Raw genomic sequence first — 16405 nt, 5'->3', positions numbered from 1 at the left:
GAGGAGGTCCATTCAGCCCCTCCTCGAGCCTGTTACACAGGAACAGGAGGAGGCCATTCAGCCCCTCAAGACTGTTACACAGGAACAGGAGGAGGCCCATTCAGCCCCTCTCGAGCCTGTTACACAGGAACAGGAGGAGGTCCATTCAGCCCCTCAAGCCTGTTACACAGGAACAGGAGGACGTAATTGAGTTAACATCTCCTCTGCCCTCCAGCACAAACCTGGATGTCCACCACACGTTCCTCTTGGCCGGGACCACTCGGCCCCTCATCCTCCGACGAGCACCGCTCCTCCTCCTCCTCCTCCAGCCGCAGCAACTTGCGCCGGCGCCCGTCCTGCTCCTCGTGTCGCCGCTTCATCTGCCGCAGCTCCCGCCGCTCCCGGTGGCGACGTTGCCGGTGGTAGCTTCCCATGTCCGGGACGCGCTCCTCCCTCAATAGGCCATGGTCTTTCAACAAGGTCTGCAGCGCACAAAACATCATCATCTTTTCAACCCAGGGCAGGTACAGTACGGGGGTTAGATACAGAGTAAAGCTCCCTCTACACTGTCCCCATCAAACACTCCCAGGACAGGTACAGTACGGGGGTTAGATACGGAGTAAAGCTCCCTCTACGCTGTCCCCATCAAACACTCCCAGGACAGGTACAGCACGGGGGTTAGATACAGAGTAAAGCTCCCTCTACACTGTCCCCCATCAAACACTCCCAGGACAGGTACAGTACGGGGGTTAGATACAGAGTAAAGCTCCCTCTACACTGTCCCCATCAAACACTCCCAGGACAGGTACAGCACGGGGGTTAGATACAGAGTAAAGCTCCCTCTACACTGTCCCCCATCAAACACTCCCAGGACAGGTACAGTACGGGGGTTAGATACAGAGTAAAGCTCCCTCTACACTGTCCCCCATCAAACACTCCCAGGACAGGGACAGTACGGGGGTTAGATACAGAGTAAAGCTCCCTCTACACTGTCCCCCATCAAACACTCCCAGGACAGGTACAGCACGGGGGTTAGATACAGAGTAAAGCTCCCTCTACACTGTCCCCATCAAACACTCCCAGGACAGGTACAGTACGGGGGTTAGATACAGAGTAAAGCTCCCTCTACACTGTCCCCCATCAAACACTCCCAGGACAGGGACAGCACGGGGGTTAGATACAGAGTAAAGCTCCCTCTACACTGTCCCCATCAAACACTCCCAGGACAGGTACAGCACGGGGGTTAGATACAGAGTAAAGCTCCCTCTACACTGTCCCCATCAAACACTCCCAGGACAGGTACAGTACGGGGGTTAGATACAGAGTAAAGCTCCCTCTACACTGTCCCCATCAAACACTCCCAGGACAGGTACAGTACGGGGGTTAGATACAGAGTAAAGCTCCCTCTACACTGTCCCCCATCAAACACTCCCAGGACAGGTACAGTACGGGGGTTAGATACAGAGTAAAGCTCCCTCTACACTGTCCCCATCAAACACTCCCAGGACAGGTACAGTACGGGGGTTAGATACAGAGTAAAGCTCCCTCTACACTGTCCCCATCAAACACTCCCAGGACAGGTACAGTACGGGGGTTAGAGACAGAGTAAAGCTCCCTCTACACTGTCCCCCATCAAACACTCCCAGGACAGGTACAGTACGGGGGTTAGATACAGAGTAAAGCTCCCTCTACACTGTCCCCCATCAAACACTCCCAGGACAGGGACAGTACGGGGGTTAGATACAGAGTAAAGCTCCCTCTACACTGTCCCCCATCAAACACTCCCAGGACAGGGACAGCACGGGGGTTAGATACAGAGTAAAGCTCCCTCTACACTGTCCCCCATCAATCACTCCCAGGACAGGTACAGTACGGGGGTTAGATACAGAGTAAAGCTCCCTCTACACTGTCCCCCATCAATCACTCCCAGGACAGGTACAGTACGGGGGTTAGATACAGAGTAAAGCTCCCTCTACACTGTCCCCATCAAACACTCCCAGGACAGGTACAGTACGGGGGTTAGATACAGAGTAAAGCTCCCTCTACACTGTCCCCCATCAATCACTCCCAGGACAGGTACAGTACGGGGGTTAGATACAGAGTAAAGCTCCCTCTACACTGTCCCCCATCAATCACTCCCAGGACAGGTACAGTACGGGGGTTAGATACAGAGTAAAGCTCCCTCTACACTGTCCCCCATCAATCACTCCCAGGACAGGTACAGTACGGGGGTTAGATACAGAGTAAAGCTCCCTCTACACTGTCCCCATCAAACACTCCCAGGACAGGTACAGTACGGGGGTTAGATACAGAGTAAAGCTCCCTCTACACTGTCCCCATCAAACACTCCCAGGACAGGTACAGTACGGGGGTTAGATACAGAGTAAAGCTCCCTCTACACTGTCCCCATCAAACACTCCCAGGACAGGTACAGCACGGGGGTTAGATACAGAGTAAAGCTCCCTCTACACTGTCCCCCATCAAACACTCCCAGGACAGGTACAGTACGGGGGTTAGATACAGAGTAAAGCTCCCTCTACACTGTCCCCCATCAAACACTCCCAGGACAGGGACAGTACGGGGGTTAGATACAGAGTAAAGCTCCCTCTACACTGTCCCCCATCAAACACTCCCAGGACAGGTACAGCACGGGGGTTAGATACAGAGTAAAGCTCCCTCTACACTGTCCCCATCAAACACTCCCAGGACAGGTACAGTACGGGGGTTAGATACAGAGTAAAGCTCCCTCTACACTGTCCCCCATCAAACACTCCCAGGACAGGGACAGCACGGGGGTTAGATACAGAGTAAAGCTCCCTCTACACTGTCCCCATCAAACACTCCCAGGACAGGTACAGCACGGGGGTTAGATACAGAGTAAAGCTCCCTCTACACTGTCCCCATCAAACACTCCCAGGACAGGTACAGTACGGGGGTTAGATACAGAGTAAAGCTCCCTCTACACTGTCCCCATCAAACACTCCCAGGACAGGTACAGTACGGGGGTTAGATACAGAGTAAAGCTCCCTCTACACTGTCCCCCATCAAACACTCCCAGGACAGGTACAGTACGGGGGTTAGATACAGAGTAAAGCTCCCTCTACACTGTCCCCATCAAACACTCCCAGGACAGGTACAGTACGGGGGTTAGATACAGAGTAAAGCTCCCTCTACACTGTCCCCATCAAACACTCCCAGGACAGGTACAGTACGGGGGTTAGAGACAGAGTAAAGCTCCCTCTACACTGTCCCCCATCAAACACTCCCAGGACAGGTACAGTACGGGGGTTAGATACAGAGTAAAGCTCCCTCTACACTGTCCCCCATCAAACACTCCCAGGACAGGGACAGTACGGGGGTTAGATACAGAGTAAAGCTCCCTCTACACTGTCCCCCATCAAACACTCCCAGGACAGGGACAGCACGGGGGTTAGATACAGAGTAAAGCTCCCTCTACACTGTCCCCCATCAATCACTCCCAGGACAGGTACAGTACGGGGGTTAGATACAGAGTAAAGCTCCCTCTACACTGTCCCCCATCAATCACTCCCAGGACAGGTACAGTACGGGGGTTAGATACAGAGTAAAGCTCCCTCTACACTGTCCCCATCAAACACTCCCAGGACAGGTACAGTACGGGGGTTAGATACAGAGTAAAGCTCCCTCTACACTGTCCCCCATCAATCACTCCCAGGACAGGTACAGTACGGGGGTTAGATACAGAGTAAAGCTCCCTCTACACTGTCCCCATCAAACACTCCCAGGACAGGTACAGTACGGGGGTTAGATACAGAGTAAAGCTCCCTCTACACTGTCCCCATCAAACACTCCCAGGACAGGTACAGTACGGGGGTTAGATACAGAGTAAAGCTCCCTCTACACTGTCCCCATCAAACACTCCCAGGACAGGTACAGTACGGGGGTTAGATACAGAGTAAAGCTCCCTCTACACTGTCCCCATCAAACACTCCTATCTCACTCTCTGGTTCATCGCCTCACCTTAAACTGACGCCTGAGGTTGACCATCTCGTAAAGCCGCTGCTCCTGTAGACTTCCGGGAGTTGGTGCTCCTCTGTGATTTCACCTGCAACATTGGAGGATTGGTCATTCCACACGGAGCTGCACAGGAAGCGGCGAGTCCACACAGTGATTCACACAGCGCAGATCAGTCAGTCCACACAGTGACCCACACAGCGCAGAGCAGTCAGTCCACACAGTGACCCACACAGCGCAGAGCGGTCAGTCCACACAGTGACCCACACAGCGCAGAGCGGGCAGTCCACACAGTGACCCACACAGCGCAGAGCAGTCAGTCCACACAGTGACCCACACAGCGCAGAGCGCTCAGTCCACACAGTGACCCACACGGCGCAGAGCGGTCAGTCCACACAGTGACCCACACAGCGCAGATCAGTCAGTCCACACAGTGACCCACACAGCGCAGAGCGGTCAGTCCACACAGTGACCCACACAGCGCAGATCAGTCAGTCCACACAGTGACCCACACAGCGCAGAGCAGTCAGTCCACACAGTGACCCACACAGCGCAGAGCGGGCAGTCCACACAGTGACCCACACAGCGCAGATCAGTCAGTCCACACAGTGACCCACACAGCGCAGAGCAGTCAGTCCACACAGTGACCCACACAGCGCAGATCAGTCAGTCCACACAGTGACCCACACAGCGCAGAGCAGTCAGTCCACACAGTGACCCACACAGCACAGAGCAGTCAGTCCACACAGTGACCCACACAGCGCAGAGCGGTCAGTCCACACAGTGACCCACACAGCGCAGAGCGGGCAGTCCACACAGTGACCCACACAGCGCAGAGCAGTCAGTCCACAGTGACCCACACAGCGCAGAGCGCTCAGTCCACACAGTGACCCACACGGCGCAGAGCGGTCAGTCCACACAGTGACCCACACAGCGCAGAGCGGGCAGTCCACACAGTGACCCACAGAGCGCAGAGCGGTCAGTCCACACAGTGACCCACACAGCGCAGAGCAGTCAGTCCACACAGTGACCCACACAGCGCAGAGCGCTCAGTCCACACAGTGACCCACACGGCGCAGAGCGGTCAGTCCACACAGTGACCCACACAGCGCAGAGCGGTCAGTCCACACAGTGACCCACACAGCGCAGATCAGTCAGTCCACACAGTGACCCACACAGCGCAGAGCAGTCAGTCCACACAGTGACCCACACAGCGCAGATCAGTCAGTCCACACAGTGACCCACACAGCGCAGAGCAGTCAGTCCACACAGTGACCCACACAGCGCAGAGCGGGCAGTCCACACAGTGACCCACACAGCGCAGAGCAGTCAGTCCACACAGTGACCCACACGGCGCAGAGCGGGCAGTCCACACAGTGACCCACAGAGCGCAGAGCAGTCAGTCCACACAGTGACCCACACAGCGCAGAGCAGTCAGTCCACACAGTGACCCACACAGCGCAGAGCGCTCAGTCCACACAGTGACCCACACGGCGCAGAGCGGTCAGTCCACACAGTGACCCACACAGCGCAGAGCGGTCAGTCCACACAGTGACCCACACAGCGCAGATCAGTCAGTCCACACAGTAACCCACACAGCGCAGAGCAGTCAGTCCACACAGTGACCCACACGGCGCAGAGCGGTCAGTCCACACAGTGACCCACAGAGCGCAGAGCAGTCAGTCCACACAGTGATCCACACAGCGCAGAGCGGGCAGTCCACACAGTGACCCACACGGCGCAGAGCGCTCAGTCCACACAGTGACCCACACGGCGCAGAGCGGTCAGTCCACACAGTGACCCACACAGCGCAGAGCGGTCAGTCCACACAGTGACCCACACGGCGCAGAGCGGTCAGTGCACACAGTGATCCACACGGCGCAGAGCGGTCAGTCCACACAGTGACCCACACAGCGCAGAGCGCTCAGTCCACACAGTGATCCACACGGCGCAGTGCGGTCAGTCCACACAGTGACCCACAGAGCGCAGAGCGGTCAGTCCACACAGTGACCCACAGAGCGCAGAGCAGTCAGTCCACACAGTGACCCACACAGCGCAGAGCAGTCAGTCCACACAGTGACCCACACAGCGCAGAGCGCTCAGTCCACACAGTGACCCACACGGCGCAGAGCGGTCAGTCCACACAGTGACCCACACAGCGCAGAGCGGTCAGTCCACACAGTGACCCACACAGCGCAGATCAGTCAGTCCACACAGTGACCCACACAGCGCAGAGCAGTCAGTCCACACAGTGACCCACACAGCGCAGATCAGTCAGTCCACACAGTGACCCACACAGCGCAGAGCAGTCAGTCCACACAGTGACCCACACAGCGCAGAGCGGGCAGTCCACACAGTGACCCACACAGCGCAGAGCAGTCAGTCCACACAGTGACCCACACGGCGCAGAGCGGGCAGTCCACACAGTGACCCACAGAGCGCAGAGCAGTCAGTCCACACAGTGACCCACACAGCGCAGAGCAGTCAGTCCACACAGTGACCCACACAGCGCAGAGCGCTCAGTCCACACAGTGACCCACACGGCGCAGAGCGGTCAGTCCACACAGTGACCCACACAGCGCAGAGAGGTCAGTCCACACAGTGACCCACACAGCGCAGATCAGTCAGTCCACACAGTAACCCACACAGCGCAGAGCAGTCAGTCCACACAGTGACCCACACGGCGCAGAGCGGTCAGTCCACACAGTGACCCACAGAGCGCAGAGCAGTCAGTCCACACAGTGATCCACACAGCGCAGAGCGGGCAGTCCACACAGTGACCCACACGGCGCAGAGCGCTCAGTCCACACAGTGACCCACACGGCGCAGAGCGGTCAGTCCACACAGTGACCCACACAGCGCAGAGCGGTCAGTCCACACAGTGACCCACACGGCGCAGAGCGGTCAGTGCACACAGTGATCCACACGGCGCAGAGCGGTCAGTCCACACAGTGACCCACACAGCGCAGAGCGCTCAGTCCACACAGTGATCCACACGGCGCAGTGCGGTCAGTCCACACAGTGACCCACACAGCGCAGAGCGCTCAGTCCACACAGTGACCCACACGGCGCAGAGCGGTCAGTCCACACAGTGACCCACACAGCACAGATCAGTCAGTCCACACGGCGCAGAGCGGTCAGTCCACACAGTGACCCACACAGCGCAGAGCGGTCAGTCCACACAGTGACCCACACAGCGCAGATCAGTCAGTCCACACAGTGACCCACACAGCGCAGAGCAGTCAGTCCACACAGTGACCCACACAGCGCAGAGCGCTGAGTCCACACAGTGACCCACACAGCGCAGAGCGGTCAGTCCACACAGTGACCCACACGGCGCAGAGCGGTCAGTCCACACAGTGACCCACACGGCGCAGAGCGGTCAGTCCACACAGTGATCCACACGGCGCAGAGCGGTCAGTCCACACAGTGACCCACACAGCGCAGAGCGCTCAGTCCACACAGTGACCCACACAGCGCAGAGCGGTCAGTCCACACAGTGACCCACACGGCGCAGAGCGGTCAGTCCACACAGTGACCCACACAGCGCAGATCAGTCAGTCCACACAGTGACCCACACAGCGCAGATCAGTCAGTCCACACAGTGACCCACACAGCGCAGAGCGCTCAGTCCACACAGTGACCCACACAGCTCAGAGCGGTCAGTCCACACAGTGATCCACACGGCGCAGAGCGGTCAGTCCACACAGTGATCCACACGGCGCCGAGCGGTCAGTCCACACAGTGACCCACACAGCGCAGAGCGCTCAGTCCACACAGTGATCCACACGGCTCAGAGCGGTCAGTCCACACAGTGACCCACACGGCGCAGAGCGGTCAGTCCACACAGTGACCCACACAGCGCAGATCAGTCAGTCCACACGGCGCAGAGCGGTCAGTCCACACAGTGACCCACACAGCGCAGAGCGGTCAGTCCACACAGTGACCCACACAGCGCAGAGCGGTCAGTCCACACAGTGACCCACACGGCGCAGAGCGGTCAGTCCACACAGTGACCCACACAGCGCAGAGCGGTCAGTCCACACAGTGACCCACACAGCGCAGAGCGCTCAGTCCACACAGTGACCCACACAGCGCAGAGCGCTCAGCCCACACAGTGACCCACACAGCGCAGAGCGGTCAGTCCACACGGCGCAGAGCGGTCAGTCCACACGGCGCAGAGCGGTCAGTCCACACAGTGACCCACACGGCGCAGATCGGTCAGTCCACACAGTGACCCACACAGCGCAGAGCGGTCAGTCCACACAGTGACCCACACAGCGCAGAGCGGTCAGTCCACACAGTGACCCACACAGCGCAGAGCGGTCAGTCCACACAGTGACCCACACAGTGCAGAGCGGTCAGTCCACACAGTGACCCACACAGCGCAGAGCGCTCAGTCCACACAGTGACCCACACGGCGCAGAGCGGTCTGTCCACACAGTGACCCACACGGCGCAGAGCGGTCAGTCCACACAGTGATCCACACGGCGCAGAGCGGTCAGTCCACACAGTGACCCACACAGCGCAGAGCGCTCAGTCCACACAGTGACCCACACGGCGCAGAGCGGTCAGTCCACACAGTGACCCACACAGCGCAGAGCGGTCAGTCCACACAGTGACCCACACAGCGCAGGTCAGTCCACACAGTAACCCACACAGCGCAGAGCAGTCAGTCCACACAGTGACCCACACAGCGCAGAGCGCTCAGTCCACACAGTGACCCACACAGCGCAGATCAGTCAGTCCACACAGTGACCCACAGAGCGCAGAGCAGTCAGTCCACACAGTGATCCACACAGCGCAGAGCGGGCAGTCCACACAGTGACCCACACAGCGCAGAGCGCTCAGTCCACACCATGATCCACACGGCTCAGAGCGGTCAGTCCACACAGTGACCCACACGGCGCAGAGCGGTCAGTCCACACAGTGACCCACACGGCGCAGAGCGGTCAGTCCACACAGTGATCCACACGGCGCAGAGCGGTCAGTCCACACAGTGACCCACACAGCGCAGAGCGCTCAGTCCACACCATGATCCACACGGCTCAGAGCGGTCAGTCCACACAGTGACCCACACGGCGCAGAGCGGTCAGTCCACACAGTGACCCACACAGCGCAGATCAGTCAGTCCACACGGCGCAGAGCGGTCAGTCCACACAGTGACCCACACAGCGCAGAGCGGTCAGTCCACACAGTGACCCACACAGCGCAGATCAGTCAGTCCACACAGTGACCCACACAGCGCAGAGCAGTCAGTCCACACAGTGACCCACACAGCGCAGAGCGCTCAGTCCACACAGTGACCCACACAGCGCAGAGCGGTCAGTCCACACAGTGACCCACACGGCGCAGAGCGGTCAGTCCACACAGTGACCCCCACAGCGCAGAGCGGTCAGTCCACACAGTGACCCACACGGCGCAGAGCGGTCAGTCCACACAGTGACCCACACAGCGCAGAGCGCTCAGTCCACACAGTGATCCACACGGCTCAGAGCGGTCAGTCCACACAGTGACCCACACGGCGCAGAGCGCTCAGTCCACACAGTGATCCACACGGCTCAGAGCGGTCAGTCCACACAGTGACCCACACGGCGCAGAGCGGTCAGTCCACACAGTGATCCACACGGCGCAGAGCGGTCAGTCCACACAGTGACCCACACAGCGCAGAGCGCTCAGTCCACACAGTGATCCACACGGCTCAGAGCGGTCAGTCCACACAGTGACCCACACGGCGCAGAGCGGTCAGTCCACACAGTGACCCACACAGCGCAGATCAGTCAGTCCACACGGCGCAGAGCGGTCAGTCCACACAGTGACCCACACAGCGCAGAGCGGTCAGTCCACACAGTGACCCACACAGCGCAGAGCGGTCAGTCCACACAGTGACCCACACGGCGCAGAGCGGTCAGTCCACACAGTGACCCACACAGCGCAGAGCGGTCAGTCCACACAGTGACCCACACAGCGCAGAGCGCTCAGTCCACACAGTGACCCACACAGCGCAGAGCGCTCAGCCCACACAGTGACCCACACAGCGCAGAGCGGTCAGTCCACACGGCGCAGAGCGGTCAGTCCACACAGTGACCCACACGGCGCAGATCGGTCAGTCCACACAGTGACCCACACAGCGCAGAGCGGTCAGTCCACACAGTGACCCACACAGCGCAGAGCGGTCAGTCCACACAGTGACCCACACAGCGCAGAGCGGTCAGTCCACACAGTGACCCACACAGTGCAGAGCGGTCAGTCCACACAGTGACCCACACAGCGCAGAGCGCTCAGTCCACACAGTGACCCACACAGCGCAGAGCGGGCAGTCCACACAGTGATCCACACGGCGCAGAGCGGTCAGTCCACACAGTGACCCACACAGCGCAGAGCGGTCAGTCCACACAGTGATCCACACAGCGCAGAGCGGTCAGTCCACACAGTGACCCACACAGCGCAGAGCGGTCAGTCCACACAGTGACCCACACAGCGCAGAGCGGTCAGTCCACACAGTGACCCACACAGCGCAGAGCGGTCAGTCCACACAGTGATCCACACGGCGCAGAGCGCTCAGTCCACACAGTGACCCACAGGGCGCAGAGCGGTCAGTCCACACAGTGATCCACACGGCGCAGAGCGGTCAGTCCACACAGTGACCCACAGGGCGCAGAGCGGTCAGTCCACACAGTGATCCACACAGCGCAGAGCGCTCAGTCCACACAGTGACCCACACAGCGTAGATCAGTCAGTCCACACGGCGCAGAGCAGTCAGTCCACACAGTGACCCACACGGCGCAGAGCGCTCAGTCCACACAGTGACCCACAGGGCGCAGAGCGGGCAGTCCACACAGTGACCCACACGGCGCAGAGCGGTCAGTCCACACAGTGACCCACACGGCGCAGAGTGGTCAGTCCACACAGTGATCCACACAGCGCAGAGCGGTCAGTCCACACAGTGATCCACACGGCGCAGAGCGGTCAGTCCACACAGTGACCCACAGGGCGCAGAGCGGTCAGTCCACACAGTGACCCACACGGCTCAGAGCGGTCAGTCCACACAGTGATCCACACAGTGCAGAGCGGTCAGTCCACACAGTGACCCACACAGCGCAGAGCGGTCAGTCCACACAGTGATCCACACAGCGCAGAGCGCTCAGTCCACACAGTGATCCACACAGCTCAGAGCGGGCAGTCCACACAGTGATCCACACAGCGCAGAGCAGTCAGTCCACACAGTGACCCACACAGCGCAGAGCGGTCAGTCCACCCAGTGACCCACACAGCGCAGAGCGGTCAGTCCACACAGTGATCCACACAGCGCAGAGCGGTCTGTCCACACAGTGACCCACACAGCGCAGAGCGGTCAGTCCACACAGTGACCCACACAGCGCAGAGCGGTCAGTCCACACAGTGACCCACACAGCGCAGAGCGGTCAGTCCACACAGTGACCCACACAGCGTAGATCAGTCAGTCCACACGGCGCAGAGCAGTCAGTCCACACAGTGACCCACACGGCGCAGAGCGCTCAGTCCACACAGTGACCCACACGGCGCAGAGTGGTCAGTCCACACAGTGATCCACACAGCGCAGAGCGGTCAGTCCACACGGCGCAGAGCGGTCAGTCCACACAGTGACCCACACGGCGCAGAGCGCTCAGTCCACACAGTGACCCACAGGGCGCAGAGCGGGCAGTCCACACAGTGACCCACACGGCGCAGAGCGGTCAGTCCACACAGTAACCCACACGGCGCAGAGTGGTCAGTCCACACAGTGATCCACACAGCGCAGAGCGGTCAGTCCACACGGCGCAGAGCGGTCAGTCCACACAGTGACCCACACGGCGCAGAGCGGTCAGTCCACACAGTGACCCACACGGCGCAGAGCGGTCAGTCCACACAGTGCAGAGCGCTCAGTCCACACAGTGACCCACACGGCGCAGAGCGGTCAGTCCACACAGTGACCCACACAGCGCAGAGCGGTCAGTCCACACAGTGACCCACACAGCGCAGAGTGGTCAGTCCACACAGTGATCCACACAGCGCAGAACGCTCAGTCCACACAGTGACCCACAGAACGCAGAGCGGTCAGTCCACACAGTGATCCACACGGCGCAGAGCGGTCAGTCCACACAGTGACCCACACGGCGCAGAGCGCTCAGTCCACACAGTGACCCACACGGCGCAGAGCGCTCAGTCCACACAGTGACCCACACGGCGCAGAGCGGTCTGTCCACACAGTGACCCACACGGCGCAGAGCGGTCAGTCCACACAGTGATCCACACGGCGCAGAGCGGTCAGTCCACACAGTGACCCACACGGCGCAGAGCGCTCAGTCCACACAGTGATCCACACGGCTCAGAGCGGTCAGTCCACACAGTGACCCACACGGCGCAGAGCGGTCAGTCCACACAGTGACCCACACAGCGCAGATCAGTCAGTCCACACGGCGCAGAGCGGTCAGTCCACACAGTGACCCACACAGCGCAGAGCGGTCAGTCCACACAGTGACCCACACAGCGCAGATCAGTCAGTCCACACAGTGACCCACACGGCGCAGAGCGGTCTGTCCACACAGTGACCCACACGGCGCAGAGCGGTCAGTCCACACAGTGACCCACACAGCGCAGAGCGGTCAGTCCACACAGTGACCCACACAGCGCAGAGCGGTCAGTCCACACGGCGCAGAGCGGTCAGTCCACACAGTGACCCACACGGCGCAGATCGGTCAGTCCACACAGTGATCCACACGGCTCAGAGCGGTCAGTCCACACAGTGACCCTCACAGCGCAGAGCGGTCAGTCCACACAGTGACCCACACAGCGCAGAGCGGTCAGTCCACACAGTGATCCACACAGCGCAGAGCGGTCAGTCCACACAGTGATCCACACGGCTCAGAGCGGTCAGTCCACACAGTGATCCACACGGCTCAGAGCGGTCAGTCCACACAGTGACCCACACAGCGCAGAGCGGTCAGTCCACACAGTGATCCACACAGCTCAGAGCGGTCAGTCCACACAGTGACTCACAGGGCGCAGAGCGGTCAGTCCACACAGTGATCCACACGGCGCAGAGCGGTCAGTCCACACAGTGAACCACACGGCTCAGATCGGTCAGTCCACACAGTGACCCACACAGCGCAGAGCGGTCAGTCCACACAGTGACCCACACGGCGCAGAGCGGTCAGTCCACACAGTGACCCACACGGCGCAGAGCGGTCAGTCCACACAGTGATCCACACGGCGCAGAGCGGTCAGTCCACACAGTGACCCACACAGCGCAGAGCGCTCAGTCCACACAGTGACCCACACAGCGCAGAGCGGTCAGTCCACACAGTGACCCACACGGCGCAGAGCGGTCAGTCCACACAGTGACCCACACAGCGCAGATCAGTCAGTCCACACAGTGACCCACACAGCGCAGATCAGTCAGTCCACACAGTGACCCACACAGCGCAGAGCGCTCAGTCCACACAGTGACCCACACAGCTCAGAGCGGTCAGTCCACACAGTGATCCACACGGCGCAGAGCGGTCAGTCCACACAGTGATCCACACGGCGCCGAGCGGTCAGTCCACACAGTGACCCACACAGCGCAGAGCGCTCAGTCCACACAGTGATCCACACGGCTCAGAGCGGTCAGTCCACACAGTGACCCACACGGCGCAGAGCGGTCAGTCCACACAGTGACCCACACAGCGCAGATCAGTCAGTCCACACGGCGCAGAGCGGTCAGTCCACACAGTGACCCACACAGCGCAGAGCGGTCAGTCCACACAGTGACCCACACAGCGCAGAGCGGTCAGTCCACACAGTGACCCACACGGCGCAGAGCGGTCAGTCCACACAGTGACCCACACAGCGCAGAGCGGTCAGTCCACACAGTGACCCACACAGCGCAGAGCGCTCAGTCCACACAGTGACCCACACAGCGCAGAGCGCTCAGCCCACACAGTGACCCACACAGCGCAGAGCGGTCAGTCCACACGGCGCAGAGCGGTCAGTCCACACGGCGCAGAGCGGTCAGTCCACACAGTGACCCACACGGCGCAGATCGGTCAGTCCACACAGTGACCCACACAGCGCAGAGCGGTCAGTCCACACAGTGACCCACACAGCGCAGAGCGGTCAGTCCACACAGTGACCCACACAGCGCAGAGCGGTCAGTCCACACAGTGACCCACACAGTGCAGAGCGGTCAGTCCACACAGTGACCCACACAGCGCAGAGCGCTCAGTCCACACAGTGACCCACACGGCGCAGAGCGGTCTGTCCACACAGTGACCCACACGGCGCAGAGCGGTCAGTCCACACAGTGATCCACACGGCGCAGAGCGGTCAGTCCACACAGTGACCCACACAGCGCAGAGCGCTCAGTCCACACAGTGACCCACACGGCGCAGAGCGGTCAGTCCACACAGTGACCCACACAGCGCAGAGCGGTCAGTCCACACAGTGACCCACACAGCGCAGATCAGTCAGTCCACACAGTAACCCACACAGCGCAGAGCAGTCAGTCCACACAGTGACCCACACAGCGCAGAGCGCTCAGTCCACACAGTGACCCACACAGCGCAGATCAGTCAGTCCACACAGTGACCCACAGAGCGCAGAGCAGTCAGTCCACACAGTGATCCACACAGCGCAGAGCGGGCAGTCCACACAGTGACCCACACAGCGCAGAGCGCTCAGTCCACACCATGATCCACACGGCTCAGAGCGGTCAGTCCACACAGTGACCCACACGGCGCAGAGCGGTCAGTCCACACAGTGACCCACACGGCGCAGAGCGGTCAGTCCACACAGTGATCCACACGGCGCAGAGCGGTCAGTCCACACAGTGACCCACACAGCGCAGAGCGCTCAGTCCACACCATGATCCACACGGCTCAGAGCGGTCAGTCCACACAGTGACCCACACGGCGCAGAGCGGTCAGTCCACACAGTGACCCACACAGCGCAGATCAGTCAGTCCACACGGCGCAGAGCGGTCAGTCCACACAGTGACCCACACAGCGCAGAGCGGTCAGTCCACACAGTGACCCACACAGCGCAGATCAGTCAGTCCACACAGTGACCCACACAGCGCAGAGCAGTCAGTCCACACAGTGACCCACACAGCGCAGAGCGCTCAGTCCACACAGTGACCCACACAGCGCAGAGCGGTCAGTCCACACAGTGACCCACACGGCGCAGAGCGGTCAGTCCACACAGTGACCCCCACAGCGCAGAGCGGTCAGTCCACACAGTGACCCACACGGCGCAGAGCGGTCAGTCCACACAGTGACCCACACAGCGCAGAGCGCTCAGTCCACACAGTGATCCACACGGCTCAGAGCGGTCAGTCCACACAGTGACCCACACGGCGCAGAGCGCTCAGTCCACACAGTGATCCACACGGCTCAGAGCGGTCAGTCCACACAGTGACCCACACGGCGCAGAGCGGTCAGTCCACACAGTGATCCACACGGCGCAGAGCGGTCAGTCCACACAGTGACCCACACAGCGCAGAGCGCTCAGTCCACACAGTGATCCACACGGCTCAGAGCGGTCAGTCCACACAGTGACCCACACGGCGCAGAGCGGTCAGTCCACACAGTGACCCACACAGCGCAGATCAGTCAGTCCACACGGCGCAGAGCGGTCAGTCCACACAGTGACCCACACAGCGCAGAGCGGTCAGTCCACACAGTGACCCACACAGCGCAGAGCGGTCAGTCCACACAGTGACCCACACGGCGCAGAGCGGTCAGTCCACACAGTGACCCACACAGCGCAGAGCGGTCAGTCCACACAGTGACCCACACAGCGCAGAGCGCTCAGTCCACACAGTGACCCACACAGCGCAGAGCGCTCAGCCCACACAGTGACCCACACAGCGCAGAGCGGTCAGTCCACACGGCGCAGAGCGGTCAGTCCACACAGTGACCCACACGGCGCAGATCGGTCAGTCCACACAGTGACCCACACAGCGCAGAGCGGTCAGTCCACACAGTGACCCACACAGCGCAGAGCGGTCAGTCCACACAGTGACCCACACAGCGCAGAGCGGTCAGTCCACACAGTGACCCACACAGTGCAGAGCGGTCAGTCCACACAGTGACCCACACAGCGCAGAGCGCTCAGTCCACACAGTGACCCACACAGCGCAGAGCGGGCAGTCCACACAGTGATCCACACGGCGCAGAGCGGTCAGTCCACACAGTGACCCACACAGCGCAGAGCGGTCAGTCCACACAGTGATCCACACAGCGCAGAGCGGTCAGTCCACACAGTGACCCACACAGCGCAGAGCGGTCAGTCCACACAGTGACCCACACAGCGCAGAGCGGTCAGTCCACACAGTGACCCACACAGCGCAGAGCGGTCAGTCCACACAGTGATCCACACGGCGCAGAGCGCTCAGTCCACACAGTGACCCACAGGGCGCAGAGCGGTCAGTCCA

At 60.3% G+C, this 16405-nt stretch overlaps 1 protein-coding gene across 1 annotated transcript in view; it reads right to left on the bottom strand.

The window, feature by feature from the left end:
• The window catches only part of dhx34 (DEAH (Asp-Glu-Ala-His) box polypeptide 34), an 88012-nt gene that overhangs the window by 12294 nt on the left and 59313 nt on the right, over positions 1 to 16405 (bottom strand). The window contains 3 exon segments of the mRNA XM_068024365.1: positions 222 to 461; positions 3979 to 4030; positions 4032 to 4063. Coding sequence (XP_067880466.1) covers positions 222 to 461; positions 3979 to 4030; positions 4032 to 4063 — 324 coding nt within the window.

The sequence above is a fragment of the Heterodontus francisci genome, chromosome 49, assembly GCF_036365525.1.
Source record: "Heterodontus francisci isolate sHetFra1 chromosome 49, sHetFra1.hap1, whole genome shotgun sequence".
In the NCBI taxonomy this organism is placed as follows: Eukaryota; Metazoa; Chordata; class Chondrichthyes; order Heterodontiformes; family Heterodontidae; genus Heterodontus; species Heterodontus francisci.
The sequence above is the reverse complement of the archived record's forward strand: the minus strand, read 5'-3'. Positions and strand labels throughout refer to the sequence as shown.